Source organism: Neomonachus schauinslandi, chromosome 10, assembly GCF_002201575.2.
Source record: "Neomonachus schauinslandi chromosome 10, ASM220157v2, whole genome shotgun sequence".
NCBI classification, from domain to species: Eukaryota; Metazoa; Chordata; class Mammalia; order Carnivora; family Phocidae; genus Neomonachus; species Neomonachus schauinslandi.
Window position 1 is genome coordinate 125220000 of NC_058412.1, and position 21114 is coordinate 125241113.

The window sequence follows — 21114 nt, forward strand, 5'->3', positions numbered from 1 at the left end:
CCCGGGCCGCGGTCTGTGCCCATTGCAGGCAACGGGCATGTGAGTGCTCATTGGTTTTTTGTTCTCCCTCTGAGGGAGGAGATAGGGCTCTAAAGATCCTGAAAGGAGCCCCGGAGGGGAGGCTGTGTCCCCAGCAGTGTCCTGCAGGAGCACAAGGGGCCTTTCTGGGGTGTCCTGGCTGCTCTTCGCTGCTTCCTCACCTGATTTTGTGACAGTCACATTCCTCGGGCCGCTTTTTCTTCAGGTGACCCCGGACTTCCCGCAGGTTCTTAATTTTGTTCTGCAGGGTTTCGATCTGAGGCAGAGAGCAGGAGAGGAGGCTATGAAACTCTGGGGTGCTGGGGGAGAAGGGACGGCCTGGGGCCGAGGGGCCCTGGGTTCCACCTGCTGAAGGGGCCAGGCTCGTGAGGACCAGCTGAGCCCACCGAGGCCTTGTCGCCCCCAGGCTCGTTGAGAGGACTGGCTGTGGTGGGAGCATCTGTGAGTGAAGCGCGGTCCTGGAAGGACAGTCCTTGACTACACTGTCCTCCCCTGCAGCCTGGAAGTGGCCTGTCAGATGCCCGAGGATCCTGGGCAGGCCTCTGTCCCTCCCGGGGTGGCTGGTGGTCCTGCCCAGCTCAGGGTGGGGGGAGAGTGCTCCCGGCCCAAAACCTCCTCACCTCGTGGTCGATGTGCAGCTTGTGATCTTTCCAGGCCTGCAGGGACTTGTACAGATCCAGGTCACACTGGACTGTGTCGTTCTCGAGGATGTAGCACCTGCTCGAGAGAAGGGGCCACGTGTGTTCTGAGGAGCTGAGGGGGACCAGCCAGGGGCCCGAGGTGTGGGCTTCCACCCCCCCCAAGGCCCCAGCTGCCCCCCACACCCCTACCCTCCGCCTGGACTCTCACCGGTGTGTCACTTTAATGGGGTTGGGGGCTGAGTAGTCTGGAAGGCCCCCGGTGCCACTGAAGTCTCCGCCGTCCTTGTCGTCTGGGTCCTCAGGGGCCCCTGGCCAGTGCCGCTTGGTAAGGTTGTGGGGCTGGGATGTGTCGTCCAGGCCTGTGCGGTGAACCCCGCCAACCATCTCGATGGCCACCGAGCGGATGGAGCGGTTCCGGGCATAGCTGGTCTTGTACTCTGTGGGCGTTGGCGGGTGGTTGGGTTAGTGGGGCTGGACAGGCTGGCTGGTCCCTCTGGGCAGCGGCCCATTGATCCCGAGACTTGAGGGCTCCTGAGACCTACCTGCCCAGGAGGCAGGACCTGGAGGGAGCCCAGTGGGAAGGACCACACGATGATTCAATTGGGAAAAACTGAAGGCCCAGAGCTAAGGAGGATGTGGCTTGGGATGATGCCCAGAAAGAACTATGTGGGGACACATGTGGTCCATCTGTGTGATGGAATGTTTGGCCACAGAGGAACGAGGCCATGATGTACGCTACCATGTGGGTGGGTGTCCACAACACGACGCTCCGTGAATGCAGGCACGAGAGGTCCCATGTTTTATGGGTCTATTTGTTCAGAATGTCCACAGGAGGTAAAGAAACCAAAAGCAAGTTAATGGTTGCCATGGGATGGGCAGACAGTACTGGGGTTCCCTCTTGGGGGTGATGGAAGGTTCTGGAATTAGAGGTGGTGGGTGCACTACACTGTGAATGTAGTACATGCTTCTGAATTGTAGACTTTAACGTTGTAAAAAAAGTAAATTTTATGGTGTCTGGACCTCACCTCAATAAAAAAAGAAAAAAAAAAAACGAACGTGGATATAAAATCATTAAGTAAGGAGATTAAATCGGTAATCAGAAACTTCCCAACAAACAGAAGTCCAGGACCAGATGGCTTCACTGGTGAGTTCTACCAAACATATAAAGAATTAATAATACCAGTCCTTCTCAAACTCTTCAAGAAAGAGAGGAGGAGGGAACACTTCCAAACTCATTTCATAGGCCAGCATGACTCTGATATCAAAACCAGACAAAGACACCACCAGAAAAGAAAATTATAGGCCAGTTTCCACATGAACATAGATGCAAAATCCCTCAGCAAACCGAATTCAATACATGAAAAGGATCAAACACCACGATAAAGTGGGATTTATTCCAGGGATATAAGGACGGTTCACCATCTGCCAACCAAGCTCTATCGTGATACACCACATTTAACAAAATGAGGGATAAAAATCATAGGATCATCTCAGTGGATGCAGGAAAAGCATTTGGCAAAATTCAACATCCATTTATGATAAAAACTGTCTGATAAGGATGAAGTTAATATCCAAAATAGATAAAAATTTATACAACTCAATAGCAAAAACCCAAACCATCTGACTAAAAAACGGGCAGAGAATCTGAATAGACATTTTTCTAAAGAAGACATCCAGTTGGCCAACAGGTACATGAAGAGGTGCTCAGCGTTGCTCATCGTCAGGGAAACGCACATCAAAACCACAATGAGCTATCCTCTCACTCACACCTGTTAGAATGGCTGTTACCAAAAAGACAAGAAATAGGGGCGCCTGGGTGACACAGTCAGTTAGGTGTCTGCCTTTGGCTCAGGTCATGGTCTTGGGGTCCTGGGATCGAGTCCCTTGTTGGGCTCCCTGCTCAGCGGGGAGTCTGCTTCTTCCTCTCCCTCTGCCCTGCTCATGCTCTCTCTCTCAAATAAATAAAATCATCAAAAACAAAAACAACAAAAAAACAAAAACGAAAAGACCAACATGGATGGACCTAGAGGCTATATAAGGCTAAGTGAAACAAGTCAGAGAAAGACACATACCACCTGATCTCACTTATACGTGGGATCTAAAAATAAACCCAAAACAAAACCAAACCCCAAGCTCATAGATACAGAGAACAGACTGGTGGCTGCTAGAGGTGTGGGGTCGGCAGTGGGCGAAATGGGTGAAGGGGCTCAAAAGGTACAAACTTCCAGGTACAGAATGAGTGAGTCCTGGGGATGCCATGTAGGGGATGGTGACTATAGTTAATAATACTGTATTGCATATTTGCAGGCTCCTAAGGGAGATCTTCAAAATTTTCACAATAAATAAAAAAAATTTTGGCACTGTATGGTGACAGATATTAACTACCTATTGTGATAATTTTGCAATGTCTGCAGGTACCAAATCACTATGTTGCATACCCAAAACTAATATGTTATATGTCCCTTATACCTCAATAAGAAACAAAGACACTAAAAAAAACCGCATTAATTTGAACTGGAAAAGAAAAAAGCTAGGTAGCACGTTCTCCTGGATAGAAAAGGGAGCGGCTTGGGGGGAGGTCTCTCAGCTTTCCCGTCTGATTGGCCAGCAGGGAGCGGGATGCTCTCCCCGGAGCTGGGCAGGGACACAGGGCTCGGAGGCATTTTTTCCAGGCTCTAAGTTGGCTACTGAAAACCGAGGCCATGCAGGCTAAAGCCGGAGCCTGGATTTCTTGCATCTTCTATATATTAAAAGACAAATTTGATCAGGTTGCTAACATTAGAGAAAAGCAGGGGTGGGTGGTCATGTAGGAGTGCAGATTTCGAGCTTTGGAAGAGAGAACCGAAGAAGTGCCTGCACCGTCCCCATTGGGTCCACGGGCAGGAGCTGACGCCGTTCCTTTAGACAGGCGGTCTGTTCTGTTGGCCGTGGCCCTCCCCACCCCTCCCTTCTGTCTTAAAACTCCACACCCTTCACTCAGGTCTGGCCCTGCTGTGCATCAAGTCTGTAACACCGCTGGTCTCCAGGTGCATCTTTCTGGAGAAGGGCCTGGAGCCTGGCTCGGCCCGCGTGTCTGCTGGGCTCCCAGTGGCCACCAGGTGGCGCTGAGGCCCGAGGCTGGGAACTCCCTGTCCCAGGCGGCCAGGGGGGCCCCTGGGCTGCAGGATCTGCTCTTGCTGCCCTCACTCCTGGGGCAGGTGTTTGTATCTTTCAGTTCTCAGACCCCTTCTATCAGAGTCACACGGGCCAAAGGATCCGGGAGCCCAGGTCCAGGAGAGGCCTCTCTTAGCAAAACCTTGGGCCAGCTCTCGCCTTGGCTTTTTCCTTTCTGAGTCCAGTCCCCGTGAAGCCACAGTCCCAGGGCCCCTGATGCACACAGTGTGAACTGCTGTCCCTGTGGGGGCGGCTCATATCTGCCCACGAGGGCCGTGAACTAGACCCACCGGGTTCTTGCTGCCCCTTTTGTCTTGCTTGCTTAGGAGTCAAGTGCTTTGGGTCTTCCCGGCTCCATCCCCCAGCCATACACCCAGAGGTCCCCAAGCTATGGCCTAAGGGCCGAATCTGGCCCTCTGCCCGGTTTTGTAAATAAGCTACTGAGTCCACAGCTCTTTTCTCGCTCCAGTGACAGAACTGAGAAGTTGAGAGACTGTTCAGCCTGCAAAGCCTCAAATATTTACTCTCTGGTCCTTTGCAGATGAGGCTGCCAGCCCGTGTAAACCTCTGCCTGGACGTGAAGCCACACTCCTCGTTCTCCTGGTCACCCTGGTGGGCTTTGTTTTCGGGGGTCCCAGAGGGGCCCCCGCTGACCCTGCATCCTGGGAACAGAGGGGCTTCATAACCCTGTGGCCAAGAGCGTGGGCTCTGGAATCTGACTGCTCGGGTGCAAATCCTGAGCAAATGTGTGACCCCAGACAATCTGGTTAACTCCCGAGCAGCTGTGTCCTCACGACGGTCCCTGCCCTGCAGGGCTCTTTGCAGCATGACCTGAACAGAACTGGTAACTTCTGCAGCACCTGGAAGTTGGCATCAAGCAACTGCTCTGTGGTTCGAGGGCGCTCGACAGCTGGGACATCCTTGTCCGAGGTCACAAGCGGAGCCTATCTACCTCCCCGGGCCTGGAAAATCCTGGGCCCTGCAGCCTGCTCTCTGGGGCTGGGACCCACAGGGTCTTTGTACTCCCTCTTCCCAGACTGAGAACATGTACAGGCCCGGCTCCTTCCCCACACTTGGCTCTCACTTAGGCATCAGCCAAGTGCCCATCCCAGGGTGGCCAGCCCTCTCCTCCTGGGCACGCCGCTGTGTCATTTCCTCCACGATCTTCCCACTCCGTTAACTTGCTTACACCTTGTCTCACCCACGAGGCCCGATCTGCGTCTCTCTCATTCAACTCTGTAACCTCAGCATCTGGCACATGGTAGGGCTGCGGGTTTGTTGGGAGCCTAACTGAGTAAAGAGTGGCCGCCTGGGCCCATCGCCCCGCTCTGGGCTGGCTGGCCCTGCCGGGCTTCCTCACGCCACAGCTGGTGTCCCAGTGGATCACGGCGGGCTGGGGTCTGAGCTGCTCTAAACTGGGGCTTCTCAGCCTCAAAACTGGTGAGATTTGGGGGCCAGATAATCCTTTGTTGTGGGAGACTATCCTGTGCGTTGTGGGATGTTTGCAAGTATCCCCAGCCCCTACCCACCCTATGCCAGGAGCATCCCCCCAGGGGCAAAACTGTGGAGGGGTTGAGCACCCCTATTCAGAGCTGGCTTCTCAGAAAGGGGCGGAAGTGCTCTGTTGGCAGGCATTTGCAGGAGGACGAATGTGGGGCCAGGGGATGAGTCCTGGGCCCCGATTCAGCTGCGTGACCCGGGCTTTCCTGTGCATCATAAGGAGGGTCCCCGCCTTGGTCCCCGGGTTGCTGTGAGGTGCGTCTAAGACAGAACTTCAGTTACATTGAGCTCAGGTGAGAGCTTAGGTTGACTGGAGTCTCAGCTATTTTGGTGCATCTTCTTTCCTCTGAGTATTAATTGGGGGAAAAAAAAAAAGCTTAACTGAGACACAACTTCTCGTACTATTTGAAGATTATGCACCGTGCCATGCGCTGAAGCAAGGAGGTGTCAGCTGTGGAATTCAGTCTGGAAACCAATCCTCTGAGTTGGCTACAAAAGAGCTTGGCAGCGACTCATGGGCCTGTGAGGAGATATAACGGGGGGCCCCCAGCCGGAAGCTCCATGGAGGGACCACCTGCTCGGCGCCGAGGCCCGGCGGGTCAGAGGGGCCTGCCGCTGGACGCCCGGGCCCTCGTTAGGCCACCATGGAGTGTCATTCAGCCTTACAGGAGGAAGGGGACTCTGACCCAGGCAATACCATGGATGACCCTTGGGGACGTTATACTGAGTGAAATAAGCCCGCCCAAGAGGACAAGCACTGCACGATTCCACTTATATGAGGTCCCCAGAGCACTGAGATGCCCAGAGACGGCAACACAAGGGTGGTGGCCAGGGACGGGGAAGGGGGGTGGGGAGTTTCAGCCTCATGGGGACAGAATTTCAGTTTTGCAAGATGAGAAGCGCTCTAGGGACGGACGGAGGTGAAGGCAGCACGACAGTGTGAAGGTGCTTAGTGTCGCTGGACTGTGCACTTAAAAATAGAGGGGCGTGGGGTGGGGGGTTCCAGGTGGTTCAGTGTCTGACCCTTGGTTTCAGCTCAGGTTGTGATGTCGGGGTTGTGAGATCGAACCCCACGTCGGGCTCCCAGCTCAGTGCAGAGACTGAGATTCTCTCTCCTTCTCCCTCTCCCGCTCATGCTCTCTCTCTCAAATAATAACTCTTAAAAAAAAAAATAGAATAGTAAACTTTGTGTATTTTACCACTATTAGGAACAAAAACACCCAGAACTAAAATCTCTACTAGGCTTTGGTTGTCCTTGGGTCAGGGGGCCCGATGAGTGGGCGGCATGGGAAACTGCCCAGCTCTGGAGGGGATACGTCTGGCCCGCTGACCAGGTCTCACGGAAACCAAGGGCTGGCACCCAGGGGCCTCTGAGCATGTTCCCGGCACAGGTGCATTCTTTTCAGGGGAAGCTGAACCTCGGAATGGGGCCAGGACTAGTCCAGAGTGATGGGAGTTTTGCAGTTGGATCTAGGAGTCCACTTTCTCTGCTCGTTGGCTCTCTGTCCTTCCTCAGTCCCCGCGGGGAGCGAGCCATGAAGTCTTAGATGGCTCCTTCCATTGGCACGGAGGCTCTTTCCCACTCATCCAAAGGGCGGTTGATTCTCGTTATTCGAGCTGGTTATGTTCTATAAAGTCACCCGAACACTGAGTTAGCCCACACCACGCCACTGCTCCTAGGGGAAAAGGGGGGTTCGGTTCCTGTGAGCCTCTGGTCACAGCATGTTTGTCAACTGTCAGTACAGAACCTTATCTGTGTGTTTCTGTTTAAAGACACCTCATTTAATAGATACCGTTGATCCTTTAACACTGAGCTCCCGGCCAACAGCGCTGTGTCTCGTGCCTGAGGGAAGCTTATCTAACCCATGTGTCCTCTCCTTGGGGCACATCTCAGCCTTCCCGTGCTTGGGGACACCACACAGCACGTCAGCACCAGGCTGAAGAGTGACATCCCCGGGCAAAAGCACAAAATGCAAGAAACGCGATGCTAAACAGCCGTGACAGAGATGCCCCCACACGGTACCAGAGCGGGGGCTGGAAAGCAGGGCATTCCCTCGTTCAAGCTCAGCTGGGCGCGCGCGGGTTGCCTGACTCAGAAATTTCTGCCCCTCCGAATGACCGAGAAGGCACCTTGAGTACTGATGCGGGGGCTACAGGTAAATCACTGCGAGTAAGACAATCTGCAGATAATGAGGATCCACTCTCTGCCATGGGTCTCCCCTCCAGGCCCGTCCAGAGCCCGACTCCGCTTCCTTGCCCGCGAGGGGCCGGCCAAGCACCCAGGCTTCTCGCCAGGTCTCCCCAGCGGCCTCCGCACGCTCCCGCCCCCTCGCAGCCCACCCAAGTGGCAGCTGGAGGGTCCCTTGAAAACACAGATCTGACCTTGGCTCTTCTGCTCAAAAGCGGCCGCTGGCTTCTGGCCTCTGAGTAAGGGCCGCCGGGCGCCCTCCCGCCCTCCCCCCTGCCTCCCCCGCGGCGGCCCTGTGCAGTGCTCAGCGCGCTCGCACCTCCTCTTCCCGCCTCACCGCCGCCCTGTCCCCGCTCCCGGGACGCCACCCGGCGCTGGGACGCGGTCTGCGGGGCCGCAGGGATCGCGCCCCCCCGCCGCACTTACTCTTCTTGAGGAACTTCTTCCGGCGGCCGGCCAGGCTGAGCTTGTAGCCGCCGTCGCAGGCACACGTGTCGCCGCCGCCCGGCGCGCGGTACTTGGGCACCAGGTTGGAGAGCGCCCTGCCCCCGAGGCGGGCGGGGCCCTTGCACTTGTGCAGCTTCAGCTTCCCCGACGCGTCCTCCACGCACTGCCACTTCTGCAAGACACAGCCGGGCCCTCAGGCTCCCGGGGCTCGGCGCCGCGGTCCCCATCCAGCCCCGACCCGGAGCCCGCCGCCCGCCGCCCGGCCCTCGCTGCGTGGGACGCGGGCTCGCGGGAGCCCCGGCTGCTCAGCGACCGAGGGCCGGACGAACGTCTGCGGGGGGAGGAGCCCCGAAGGGCCCGCGGGGGGCGGGGCTCACGGCACCGAGGGGCGGCCGGGTCAGCAGGGCCACGACTGTGTCCTGCCCGCGGCTGACTGTTGGGACTGGTGTCCTCAGGGCTCTAGTTGGGGGGCTAGAGACTGATGTCTCCCCAGCGGGCCCGGGCCCCAACCCCCACCTCCAGGGCTCTTTTCCTCTGGGGTTCGCAACGTGCTCTGATGCCTGCCCCTGGGCCGCCCTGGGACTGCCCGACCCCCAGTCTGGGCGGCGCCGAAAGGATCTGAACAATCCAGGGGGGACAAAGGCCGCTGGCCCAGCAGCTCCACAGGTGGGATCTCCCCAGCACGCAGCCCCCGGAGGGCAGGGCTTTCTGCTGGGGACATTCAGGGCCATCGCTCCAGGGCCGGGAACCACGCTTGGCAACCAAGGGAGCAGCGAAACCCAAAGTTCTTGTCCAGAGACACAGACGGGCTTCTTCCCAGACGAGACATCCTCCACACACGGGGAGGAGGGTCTGGGGTCTTATGAACAAACAGGGGTGGGGGGCACGGCCATGGGGATGGGCCGGTCCTGAGTCTCGTGGTAAGACGGAGCTGCCCGCGTGGACCCCGTGAGAGAGCCACCCAACCCGCGCCTGGGCCTCAGAAGCCGCGGGCCCTTAGTGAGAAGCGGGACAGGAAGGCCTGGCTTTATTTGTACCTATGGGCGCGGCCGGAGTTACCCCGGGGGAGCTCGCGGACTGAGACAGGGACACACGGCCAGCACCCCTTGGGCGGGGCCACCCTGCCTGCTTTCCTGCCCCCCCACCCCCAGAGCCCACCTCGGAAAAGCCACGTGCAGACTCCCCCCCTGCTCTCTCTAAATACTATGTGGTTGTAATTTTCTTTCTTTTTTTTTTTTTAAAGATTTTATTTATTTGAGAGAGAGAATGAGATAGATCATGAGGGTCAGAGGGAGAAGCAGACTCCCCACCGAGCAGGGAGCCCGGTGCGGGACTTGATCCTGGGACTCCAGGATCCTGACCTGAGCCGAAGGCAGTCGCTTAACCAACTGAGCCACCCAGGTGCCCCGTGGTTGTAATTTTCTTAACACTTCTCTTGAAATCAGCTCCCTTTTTAAAAACCTTCTTTATTTAAAAAGGCAGCTTCCTGTTTCTCCTCTTACTGGAAAGCCAGCACCGAGAGGCTCCTGTAAAGTGAATTCAAGGGAACTAAGGGAGTATCCGAGGCCATGAACAGGTGCGGAGGCCGGAAAGGGGGCCGAGCAGGGGCTACCCAGGAGCTGAAGCCCCACTTGCCCCATAGGGCGCTTCTCCTCCGAAAGGATCATGATTGAAAGGGAGCTGAGGAAGGAGTCGCTTTCTGAGCGTCACCTGGTATCACCCAGGGGTGTCACACTCGGCAAACACCACACCTCAGAGGCCCCGGCCCGGCTGGCTCCGCGGACTGAGGGTTGAGGGGCAGCCCCGGGGAGGGGACAGCTCCGGGGAGGGGACAGCTCCGGGGCGGGGAGGGAGGACAGGAGCCCCTGGGGCAGCGGCCACACTTCCTCACCTGTCCCAGCTGCTCGCACGCCGTCTGGTACTCCGCGCGCTGACACAAGTCTTTCACGCGCTGGTATTTGGGCAGGAAGTTCTCCTCCTGAGCGTCCACCTTGTCATTGTCCCTCTTGTGGAGCAGTTTGCTGTGGGGCAGGGAGTGGGACATGCAGCTGGCTTCTGGGCTCTGCAGGAGCGTGCACCTGCTTATGAGGCGGCCCCCGCGCGGCCCGGGCGCTGTCACCATGCAGGACGCAGGTCCCGCCTGGCCACATTCTCTGTGTTAAGAGGCTTAAGAAGTGAGAATTTTAGAAGAAACCTCCCAAACTGCATGAGTTGGCAATAAATTAGGAAACATTTAAGACATCGTGTAGGCAGGAAAACATGTCTGAAGGGACATGTGGCCTCCAGACGCAAGTTCTGTATCAACCACGGGAACAGTGAGCGGGCTTCCTTTGGGTCCAGGTGGCTGTGGACACAAATCCGAGGGAGTCCCTTTTGGGAGGGACCACAGTGGCTGTCTCCCTCCTGCCCCCGCCACAGGTACAGGCGGGGCTGCCAGGAGCTTCCTGGGGTGGGGAAGTCGGGGGGGGGGCCCTCCAGCCCCCGGCACTTACCCTCTCTCCACCAGGAAGGAGTCCCGCCAGACCCTCATCTTCTTTTTCAGGTGAAACCTGGAAAAGCAGCACACTTCCATGTTCTCAGCAATGTGGGGGCCTCACGCATCCCCCCCATTCTCCAAGAAGCAGGGATGGTGCCTTGGTTCACAATCAGCACAGACCCGGGGCTCCAGGGGCATCTGGGGTGGGGGGAGTGGGCCCGGCAGTGGGCTGCGGGGAAGGCTTGGATGCTCCCACCCCTCATGGAGCAGAGCTGCGTCTTCCCCAGAGATGGGGGGCTGAAGGCCCACTGGGAGGAAGTGGCCCGGGTCAAAGGTTTTGGGAGTTTTGGGGGGATTTTCTTCTTTGATCCTTTGCAGTTGGACGTGTGTAATCTGAGTGTGCATTTCATACAGTTTCACTCTACTGCTGTTTCCCGGATAGGGGCTCAGGCTGCCGGAGGAAGCCTCCATCCTGCACCCGACTCCCAGGGACCCCGGCTCCCAAGCCAGCACGCCTCCTGCCCCACATGTGCCGTTTTACAGCCGTACAGCTCAGGAAACCTCATAGTCAAAAGGGAGGAGGCTCTGTGGAGGCTCTGTCCCCCCTTTAGGGGGACCCTCTGAGCTGCAGGAGGGACAAGCAGGAGGCTGAAACCGCACTTTGGGGTGGTGAACCCGGTGGGCAGTCCCAGTGCTGGCCACCAGATGTCGCTGCTGCCATGCCTGTCCCCCGCCAGACTCCGCTCACCCTCCCACCTGCCTAGTTTTTCACATCACCGTTCCCCTTCCTGCTTCCGGGACACCTAGAAATATGGGCCCATCACAGCAGCCGGCGTTAAAGCCTTAGAGCGCCGTGATTAGGGGTGCGGCCTCCGGCCTAGAGTCTGAATGCCCAGAGTTGGCTCCACGCTGGTGAGAGACGTCCAGCAAGTTGCTGGACCTCTCTGGGAGTCAGTTTTCACATTGGTAAGACGGGATCCTCATAATGCCTCCCCCACCGGGTTACTGTGACGATCAACATGGTAAATCCTCTGCAAAGTGCTCAGAACAAGGAAGTGCCAAATTAGCGTTCACTGCTGTTGTTGTTATTACGTTCAGTTTTGCATAGTGTTAGCCCTGAGACGGTCCTCAACTGGTCACCTGGCTATAATCCAGGTGGGAGGGTGGAATCTCAGAGAACATCTGTCTTTCCCAGGGCAGGTAAGGAGTCGGGATCAGGGACCCTAGAGTGCCAGCTCCGGACTCTTGGAGACACACCCCCCTCTCAGACACACACGATGAGGCCATGAGTTCATGCAGTTTGGGGAGCCTGGCACCCCTTCACCCCCAGCGCCAGCCCTGCTCCCCTGCTCACCGATTCACTGGCCGTTCCGTATCCAGCAGCTTGAGGATGGACTTCCCATCCATATCCGAGGGGATGTCCAGACCGGCAATGTCCAGGATGGTGGGGGCCAGGTCGATGTTGAGGACGATGTGGGGATTCCTGAGGGAGGTGGGGAGAAATGGACTCGGCCACCCGGGCATGGTGCCCCGGCCTCGCTGGGGAGAAAGGGTGGCTGGAGGTAGGAGGTCGCCAGGGACTCACGCTCAGAAGGTGGGGAAGCTGTGATCTTGTCACTCTCCTGCACCCCAGCCCTCAAGGCTCCCTTCTGCAGCCTCAGTTCCGTGGAGCCCCCCACCCTCCTCACCCCTCACCTTCTGTGCACTCCACACATACCACCGGGTACTGGGATTAACAGGCCTCTACTTGGCTGCTGCTTCTACCAGGGATGCCCTCCCTGCCTCCCACTTCCCGAACACAGGACACCCCCCTTTAAGAGCCCCTCTAGACCCTGGACCTGCCCCCACACCTGTCTCTGAATCTCTGATGCAAACGCTGGTCCCTGGCTGTTCTTGGCCAGGCTGCTGTCTGGCCTCAGGGCCTTTGCCCTCGCTCTTCCCTCTGCTGGAATGTTCTTCCTCCAGATGCCAGAGGAGCACTCTCCCCCGCCCCAAGTTCTTTGCTCAACAATTACCAAGGATGCCCAAGGATGACAGACTCTGAGGGGCCCCATGATCCCCGCCCTCCAGTGTTCACACCTTTTTGTGATCCCCTCCCCTCAAGGGTGGGCCAAACCAACAGGGTCTGGCGAAGGTGATGAGACGTCACATGGAGGTTATGTTACGTGCTGTACAACTTCATCTTACCAGCTGGGTCTTTGTCTACTTTCTCCCCTGGTCAGCTCCGAAGAAGCGAGCCGCCCTAGATCATCACCCCCCACGAGGGTGAGTGGTGAATATTCTAGGAGGCAGGCTGTGTGACTTCAGGTCCCCTGCTTGCACCCGAACAGCCCCAGCCCTGCCGAGTCCTGCTTGCAGCCGAAGCAGAGGACCGAGCTAAGCGGGGCCCCGACTTCTGAGCTGCGGAAACCGTGAGATACCACCCGTGTGGTGTTCTCACTTGCTCAGTTTGTAACGACTTGTTATGCAGCATAGATTACTATCACAAGACCCTTCCTGAGGACCCCTCCTCCTGCCCCTGCCCCTGCCCTGAGGCCTCATCGCCCCCATTTACTACATATTTTAGTCATATATCTGGTTTACCGTCTGTTGCCTATTTAGAATCTAATTGGAAGGCAGACACTTCCGTCTGTTTTGTTTTCACTTCCTAGCACTTTTACACTTAGAATACACAGTAGGTGCTCAATAAGTGTTAGCTTAGTGAATTTTGTTATTTATCTCCACCATACGTCTGTCACGTCTCTTGTCTCCTGTTTCTGCCTGGTGGTGTTCCCAGTGTGGTGGTAAGGAACTTGAGGGATGTGCCCAATGCAGGGGTTGGCCCCTGTTGAATGCATGATGGCCATGTAGGCATGCTCTCCACCAAGGCGGCTTGGTGTCCCCCACCCCATTCCCTGGGCTGAGGGGCAGGGCCTGGGTCCTAGGGTTTCAGTTGTCTTTGACCCTCTCCTTCTCCCCAGCCCAGCACCTTGCGAACACGAGACTGGTAGCCAGGCGTGCTGGGAGGGGTACAGGGGGTGAGGCTGCGTTGTGGAGGGGCTTGAAGGCATGACAACTTAATCTGTCAGGCGGAGGGAGCTGGAGACGACTGCTGGGTGAGCAGGCGCCAAGTGGAATGTTGGTAACCAGCAGCTGAGCTGGCTTGAGAGCGTCCAGCAGTCCTGCTCCCCAGGACTAGGTGGGATGGACAGGATTGCTTTTCCCACCCAGCATCCACACCCTGCTTGGTGGGAACAGTGCCGTGCCTCACTCAGATTCCACCGCCCGATGGACGCGGTCTGCTCACTCAAGGTTTTCTATCACCCTGGCTACCGTGATTGGTTCAGGGATGGACACGTGACCCAAGTCAGGCTGGTGAGTATCAGCCTCAAGGCTTCTGTTCAAACCACTGTTTGGTTTCCTAAACTGGATGGCTGCAAGTCATGGTGAGTGTACCACCATGAGGGAAAAGCCTGCCTGAGAATGAAACCAATTCAGAGGAAGCTGGGCTGAGAGACGGAGAATGAGAGCTTCCTGATGTTATTATGTGACTGCTGGATCCAGCCATGCCTGAAGCCAATTAGCCTTGGACTTCCCAGTTGCTTTAGTTCCTATATTCCTTTTACCTTTGTTTTTTTTGGGGGGGGGCGGGGAAGGGGGGCCTTATCTGGCTTCTGCTTGCAACCAAAGTCATCCTAGCCTTCAGCCCCAAGCCTGACATTAGCCCTTTCTTTCTCTTGTCCATGTGGGGTGTGGTTTTGGGTCTTATGAACCAGATCAGAGACTCTGAGGCTGACCAACCCATGACGTCAATGCCTGTAGAGTCTTTAGTGGGTCAAATTCCTTCGATTTACAGTGGTGGCTCAAGGTTTCAGAGAGGTAGGAGTAGAGGCTGCCTGGCTTAAAGCCCTGACATACCACATGACCTCAGGCAACCTAACTTCTCTGTGCCTCAGTAAACAGGGTCATGGTAGCATCTACCCCACAGGGTTGTTGGGATGCTCACATGACTTATGTGGCTGTAAAGGGCTCAGACCCAGGCTGAAGAAAAAGCTAGATAAGCACGCCTATTATCATAGCTCTCCTTCCATGGGGACCCTGAGATCCAAGGACGGGGAGGGATTTGTTGAGATAGGCAGGCAGAGAGCGATCAGCCCAGCCTTGAACCCACACAACCCGCCTTCTGGAATTGTCACCAAGCGTTCTTTCCAGGGGATGGAAGTCAGGCCAAGTAAGAGTCTTAATAGCGATTTATCTGCATTTCAAAGAACCATTTGAGTTGGTCTCTGTAATACGCACTTGATCTGAGGAAGCCAGTGCTGTGCTCCCTTGCCTTTCCAGCCCCTCCGGGCCCCGCCGTGTGGCATTTTTGCTGCCAGAACGTGGCAGCTCAAAGGTTAGCCCACGGCGTCCTGGAGGAAGGATGGGAGGGAGACTGTTTCCCTCTGAGCCGTGGCCTGAGCTGGCCCAGCTGACCTTGGCAGACAAACTCCCCCGCCCACCGAGGCGGCAGGGTTCCTCCCTGACAGCCGACAGCCGCCCCAAGGATCACCCGGGCCAGGCAGAAATCAAGGCGCCTTCCACGCGCTGGTGGTGGTGCGTGCACAACCCCCCTCCCCGATTCGCTGGCATGCTGCCCCACAAACGATCTGTTTTCACAGGTGCTAACGGCCCCCGGACTCTCCTTCCCCAGCAGAGGGCTATAAAATGCGTCAGCACCCACCCCGGGCGACATAATCAGGGCTTCCCTGGGCACCGAGGCTCACCTGCCCAAATCACGTGCCGCCCAAGGGAGTGGCTTGGGGCCAGTGGAGCCCGGAGGCCTCCCTGGAAACGCGGGGCCCGGGGTGGGGTGGGGGGGGTGCCGCACTTACAGCGAGCCGGCCTCCACGTTGGGGCCCCTCACGTAGAACGGGACCCTGATGTCAAACTCGTAGGGCATGGACTTGCCCTTCACCAGGCCGAACTGGCCGATGTGGTAGCCGTGGTCGGCCGTGTACACGATGTAGGTGTTGTCCAGCTCGCCGGTCTCAACCAGCATGTTGTAGAGCTGAAACGCGGGGCGAGGCGGTGAGGGCGCAGGGCAGGGCTGCGGGCACCGTGCGCCCTCCGGCGCGTCCCTCCCCGGCTCCGGGTCTTCGCTGCGCCTCACTGCTGGGGGGACTGACACATTTATAACTGCAGTGACTGCAGCCTCCCACCTCCCGTCGCTTCCTGCCCCCCTTCTTCGCAGCGCGTCTCCCCTTCTGTCTCTTGGGCGTGTTTGTGGATTAGAGTGGGGGGCTCCCCGGGGGCGGGAGCTCTCGTCACCGTTCTCTGCTGCATTCCCGTGACACTAGCACTCTGCCAATGCTGCTGGGTGAATGAATGAATGAATGAGTGAATGAACAAGTGAATGAATGAGTGGATGAAGGTGGACTGCGGCCTGGGGCAGGTGTTGGTGATCTACGACAGTGCTGTCCAACAGAACCTTCCGTGGTGCTGGCGAGGTCAGTGCCTGTGAGATGGTGGCCGCCGGCCGCAGGTGACCACTGAGCACCTGCACGTGGCTAGTGTGACCCCGACACTGAATTTTAAGCTGCATCGATTTAATTAAATTTATTTATTTTTTAAGATTTATTTGAGAGAGAGAGAGAACAAGTGGTGGGGAGGAGTGGGGGGGAAGAGGGAGAAGCAGACTCCTCACCCACTGAGCAAGAAGCCCGCCGCGGGGCTTGATCCCAGGACCCGGAGATCATGACCTGAGCCAAAGGCAGCCACCCAGGTGCCCCATGGATTTTAATTAAATTTAAATAGCCATATAGCCATGGAGTGACTGGTAGCTCAGTCGGTTAAGGGTCAGACTCTTGATCTCAGGGTCATGAGTTCAAGCCCCGTGTTGGGCTCTAGGCTGGGCGTGGAGGCTTCTTAAAAAAAAAAATTTAAATAGCCACGGATAAGTAAAAAATTTATATATCCATACAATGGAATACTATTCAGCCATAAAAAGAAAGATGTGCGCTACCACATGGATGAATCTGGAAAATGTGATGCTGAGTGAAAGAAGCCAGACACAAAAGACCACATGTCGTGTGATTCCACTCCTAGGAAGCGTCCAGAAGACGCAAGTCCACAGAAACACAAAGCTGGTTAGCGGCTGCCTAAGGACAAAGGGTGAGGCAGTCCGGGGGTGATGGCTGAGGGCCGTGGGGCTCCTGTCTGGGATAATGAGCATGGTCTAAAATTGACCGTGCTGATCACAAAGCTCTGCAATATATTAAAACCACTGGGCTCTACACTTGCGTGAATAATATAGTATGTGGATTATATCTCAAAAAAGCTGCTAAAAAATGTACCAAATGGAACAGGCCTAGCACGTAAGTGTCATGAAGGCAGAGGCTTTGTCGGGACCACTCAGGGCCATTTCCCTGGGGCTGTCAAACCGCCGGCTCATTCCGCCCCCATTTCCCTTCCCCTGCAGCTGATGGCACTTGGGGACCAGGTGAGGGCGGGGAGGGCTGCGGGCGGCGGGGGCGGCCTACCGTCTCCATGGAGTCGTCCACGGACATGAGGGTCTGCAGACGCTTCCGCTGCAGCATGTTGGTGAACTCCATGTGGATGGGCTTCATGGGCCCCGTGTAGCGCATGATCCAGTGCTTGTCGGGGTTGGGCGCGTAGTTGTAGCTCGGCGTGCTGCGGGCAAACACGCGCCCAGGTCAGGCCGGGTGCGGCGCTACCCCTAGCCCCCCAGGTCCCCAGCTCCCCACATTCCCAGTCTCCTAGCCTCCCAGGTCCCCAGCCCTCCAAGCCCCCAGCCCTGCAGGTCTGCAGCCCCCCAGGCCTCCAGCTCCCCAAATCCCCAGGCCCCCAGGTCCCCAGGCCTCCAGGCCCCCAAGTCCCCAGGTCCCCAGGCCTCCAGGCCCCCAAGTCCCCAGCCCCCCGTGCCTCGGGGGGAGCAGCCTCCTGCACTGCTTGAGTGCCCATCTGGGGAAGCCACGGCGGTGTATCAGGGGCTCTGCTAAACCTTATGTCAGCGTTTCTCCAGTGCATGGTGTGCACGCGGGAGGACCGGGGGTCACCCAGCCTTAAGTGACCCGGAGCCGCACAGTGAGAACATCAGTCCCTCCCGGCTCAGCTCTGCCAGCCAGCCCACAGCATCAGGCCCCAGTCTCAGTCTGGTGTGAGTCCCCTAACACCTCCCTGGAATTTGCTCTGCTCTCTTTCTTAAGAAGGGGACAGGCTCAGGTCCAGAGCCTCCAGTAGGCACAGCCCCCCAGGCAAATTTCCTAGCCTTGCTTTGATTTTTCAGTTACCTCGGGCAAGGGAGGGTTATTGTGGTTAAAGCACGACTAGAGAGCTTCCTTTTGCAATAGGTTTTGGTTAAAAAAAAAAAGAAAAGGGACGTTGGCTAAAAAATCAGGTCAGTAATAGTCATGGATGCATGGCCGAAAACGTGAGGATGGTGCCCGAATGTACATTTGTCACAATTACTCTTCCCGTTTCTTCTCATCTCCCAGTTACTGAAGAGGAAACAGAGGGGACCTGCCCACAGTCTCACAGAACAGGCGGTGCAGGCAGGGGGTGACTTCTGCCGTGGGGTCTGCTGTGATGACTCACCATACTGAACAAATCACCAGAACCTCTGATTTCTTCGGAGCTCTGACCACATTCCACGTACTGGGCGCAGCTCGGAGGGTTCACCTCCTACCATCTCATTACCACTTACCACCCTGGGAGCAAGTGCCATGTTTCCTGCCCCAGTGAACACACCGAGGCCCAGCAAGGGGACTAACTTGCCAAAGGAGAGCTGGGCTTTGAACTCTAGGAGTGGATATGGTCGCCCACTGCCACCGTAACATAATCACCTCCCTGACACGCGGGCCTGTCTGGAGACCATCCCGTCCGAACGTGTCCGGCCATCACTTTGGCCAAGACACTCCTGCTGGAGGATGGAGCAGCTGAAACACGCAGGTTAATGTGGTTCATGGTTTTGGAAGTTTCCAGGTGATTCTAGTCATCGAGTGCTCTGTCCCAAACCAGGAGCACCTCTGGTCTCCTCAGCTCACACCAGGCCCTGGGATCTGAGCTCCAGCACACCCCACCAACGTGCGGGGTATCCTGGGTGGGGTACACCGCTGATAGGAAGCACCCTATTCACCCCACAAAATGTGACATCCCTCGCAGATCTGACCCCCTTCCCAGTCAAAGCTGAAAATAAAGGTTGTGTTTCCACTGCCTGAAGACAAAAGGCTTTTCAAAATGGCTAGGAAGGGGGCAAGGGGTGGCGAGCAGGGAGGGAGGGCGGGCGAACAGGCCTTGCAGAGAGGGCAGAAAGCTCCCTAGCGCCTCCCCTGCCCCACCAGGACCTCTGCAGCCTCTCGGATATCAGAGTATCAGAATGTTCGGGGAGAGGTGATGATGCTGCGGCTTTGGGCGGCCTGACAGTTATGGAGACCATTGCTATGTAGTGTGGGGTGAATCACAAGCCTTGAGATTCCTTCTGGACTTTGCTTTGAGTCCCTGGCTGGTCTCCCGCTGCTAAATCCAGCCCGGCCCCCCGGCCTCCTTTGATTAAGAGCAGAGGTCTGGCTCTCCTGTGGGCCGGCTTAGGGCCTGACCCTGCATGTAGAACATTCCTAGGAACAAGCCTCCCCCCAGCCGCCCCCCCCCCCCCCCCCCCCCCGGCCCCGAGGAATTGGAAGGGGACTGCTGGGGGCAGGGGCTGTGCAGACACGCCCTCAGAGCTGTTTGGTGGTATGGGAAAATTGTTCCTGGAGGCCCAAGGGGCCGGATTCCAGGATGCAATTTTGAGCAATCATCCCTGAATCTACTAGATTCTATTAGGCTGGTGTCTGCCCTCGAGAACAGTGAGGGGTGAGTTTGTCAGGAGTCTGCAGTGGAAGGATTTCCAAAAGCCCTTTCTCGGAGACCTCTTTCAGAGCAGGATCTCAGATCCGGAGTGTGCAGGGCCTGGGGACCTTCTCAGGCCAGTGCCAGCTTGCTGGTCACCTGCAGGAGGCCAGTCTCCTCCAGGGTCCCATTTTCACAAGAACCCAGCCGCTTGGGGAACAAAGAGGGGAAAGCCTCACCTCCTCAAGAATCTGAGGAATGTGTGGTGTGTTCACAACAGGGCCTGAAGGCGAGCATCCCCTCCTCTCTGCTAGGGGCAGCAGTGGGGGTGGGGGGAAGAAGGATGTGCCCTCCAGCCCCTCACTGTGCAGCTGGAGTCCCCAGGAGGGGGCGAGGGCCCTGACACCCACCACCTCCAGGCTGTCAGTGCGGCCTGGCTCCCATGGGTTATGAGAGGCCCATGAGCCCACAGTCGGACGCCACACTCAAAGGGAGCTCTGGGGCCTGGTGGGGGTTGGGGTGTCTCTCTGTGTGTGTCTTTGTATTTTCTGTGTGTGCATGTCTGCATGTTTGTGTGTGGTTGTATGTGTGTGTGTCTGGGTATCTACGTGTGTGTCTAATTTGTATTTTCACGTATGTTTGTACATTCGTGTGTGCATGTGTTTGTGTGTGTCTGTGTGTATCTGTTTCCATCCTTGTGTGTGTGCACAGGTGTGTGGGGCAGGGAGCAGGTTGGGGCCCCGGGCAGGTGGAGTGGGATGACGTTGCATCAGGCAGCATCTGGGAGAGCCCACGGGGCCCACGTCAAGAACGGGACACCAGGCTTGACTGGGTGGCAGTCTGACAGGAGCCTCCGGATCGAAAGATCTGGAACTCTGACCCACCAGCAGGGCCCTGTCCCCTCCTCATCCCCCTTGACTGTCATAATTAAATAGCCCAGCTGCAGAAGTTTCTGGTTTTTGGTTTTGTTTTGGAAATGATTATACCCCAGAGATAGGAGAGCCTTCCAAACACACCCCTAATAAGGCAACGGGGGTTCTCTGGGTAAGTAATAGCAGGCGTTACTCATGTTCAATTTCTATAATTTTCATTTCAAAGGGAAAATAAATGAGCAGGCAATGTCAAACAATCTCATGAAACTGCTGCTGGGGAGGAGGGATGCCAGCGCCTCTTTTAAAGGAGAAGCCGCGGAAGCAAAGCCCACCTGCCCCCCCACCCCCGGTGGCTCCCTAGGTGGCACTGAGCTGCGCACCCGCCTCCTCCCGCCGCGGGGAGCCACTGGTGGGGGCAGCTGGTGTCCCCGGCGGAGGAGCGTGCCCGCAAGTCAGGTGTGCAGAGAGGCAGGGCTGCCGGCTGGGGAGTGAGGCGGCGCCGTGGCCCCTGGAATGCGGCTCGCCATCTGTCCACTCTCCTCCCCGAAGACCAGGGGATCGGGAGGCGAGCACACGGCCCCATCCTCTCGGAGCCACTCTGGGCATTGTCAGAAAGTAGTTACAGCCAGGGGATGAGAAGGGCAACGCAGTCTGATTATAAGGACAATTAAACACCCAGAATATTCAGGCGGATTCCAAATTGCCCTGTCCTTGTCGCCCCAATGTCACAGCAAGGGCTGCTGGGTATCACTGCTAAGCGGGAAGTGGCTGGAGGCAGGAAGAGAACTTTCCAGAGAGATTTACTAGCCAGCTGGAGGGAGGAGGACAGGACGGGTGGGCAGAGAGATGGCAGGTGCGGCTGGGGGCAGGATCTGAATCTGGCTCTGCAGTTTCCCGGCTGCAAGTTACCTCGCCTCTCTGTGCCTCGGTCTCCTCAGCTGTGGAATGGGAATGCCAGGTGTGGTAGGCAGCCTCCACGATAGCTCTCGA

At 57.0% G+C, this 21114-nt stretch overlaps 1 protein-coding gene across 3 annotated transcripts in view; it reads right to left on the reverse strand.

The window, feature by feature from the left end:
- Positions 1-21114, reverse strand: part of SULF2 (sulfatase 2) — a 112822-nt gene that overhangs the window by 6246 nt on the left and 85462 nt on the right. For 2 of the 3 annotated variants that reach the window (XM_044918544.1, XM_044918543.1), the window contains exons 6-14: positions 16945-17095; positions 15298-15473; positions 11799-11927; positions 10461-10517; positions 9860-9989; positions 7948-8140; positions 889-1117; positions 660-756; positions 201-295 (exon numbers count right to left, since the gene is read on the reverse strand). In XM_044918544.1, coding sequence (XP_044774479.1) covers positions 201-295; positions 660-756; positions 889-1117; positions 7948-8140; positions 9860-9989; positions 10461-10517; positions 11799-11927; positions 15298-15473; positions 16945-17095 — 1257 coding nt within the window. Of the gene's footprint in view, positions 1-200; positions 296-659; positions 760-888; positions 1118-7947; positions 8141-9859; positions 9990-10460; positions 10518-11798; positions 11928-15297; positions 15474-16944; positions 17096-21114 lie in introns of all 3 variants that reach the window. The other variant, XM_044918545.1, reaches the window with a different exon arrangement.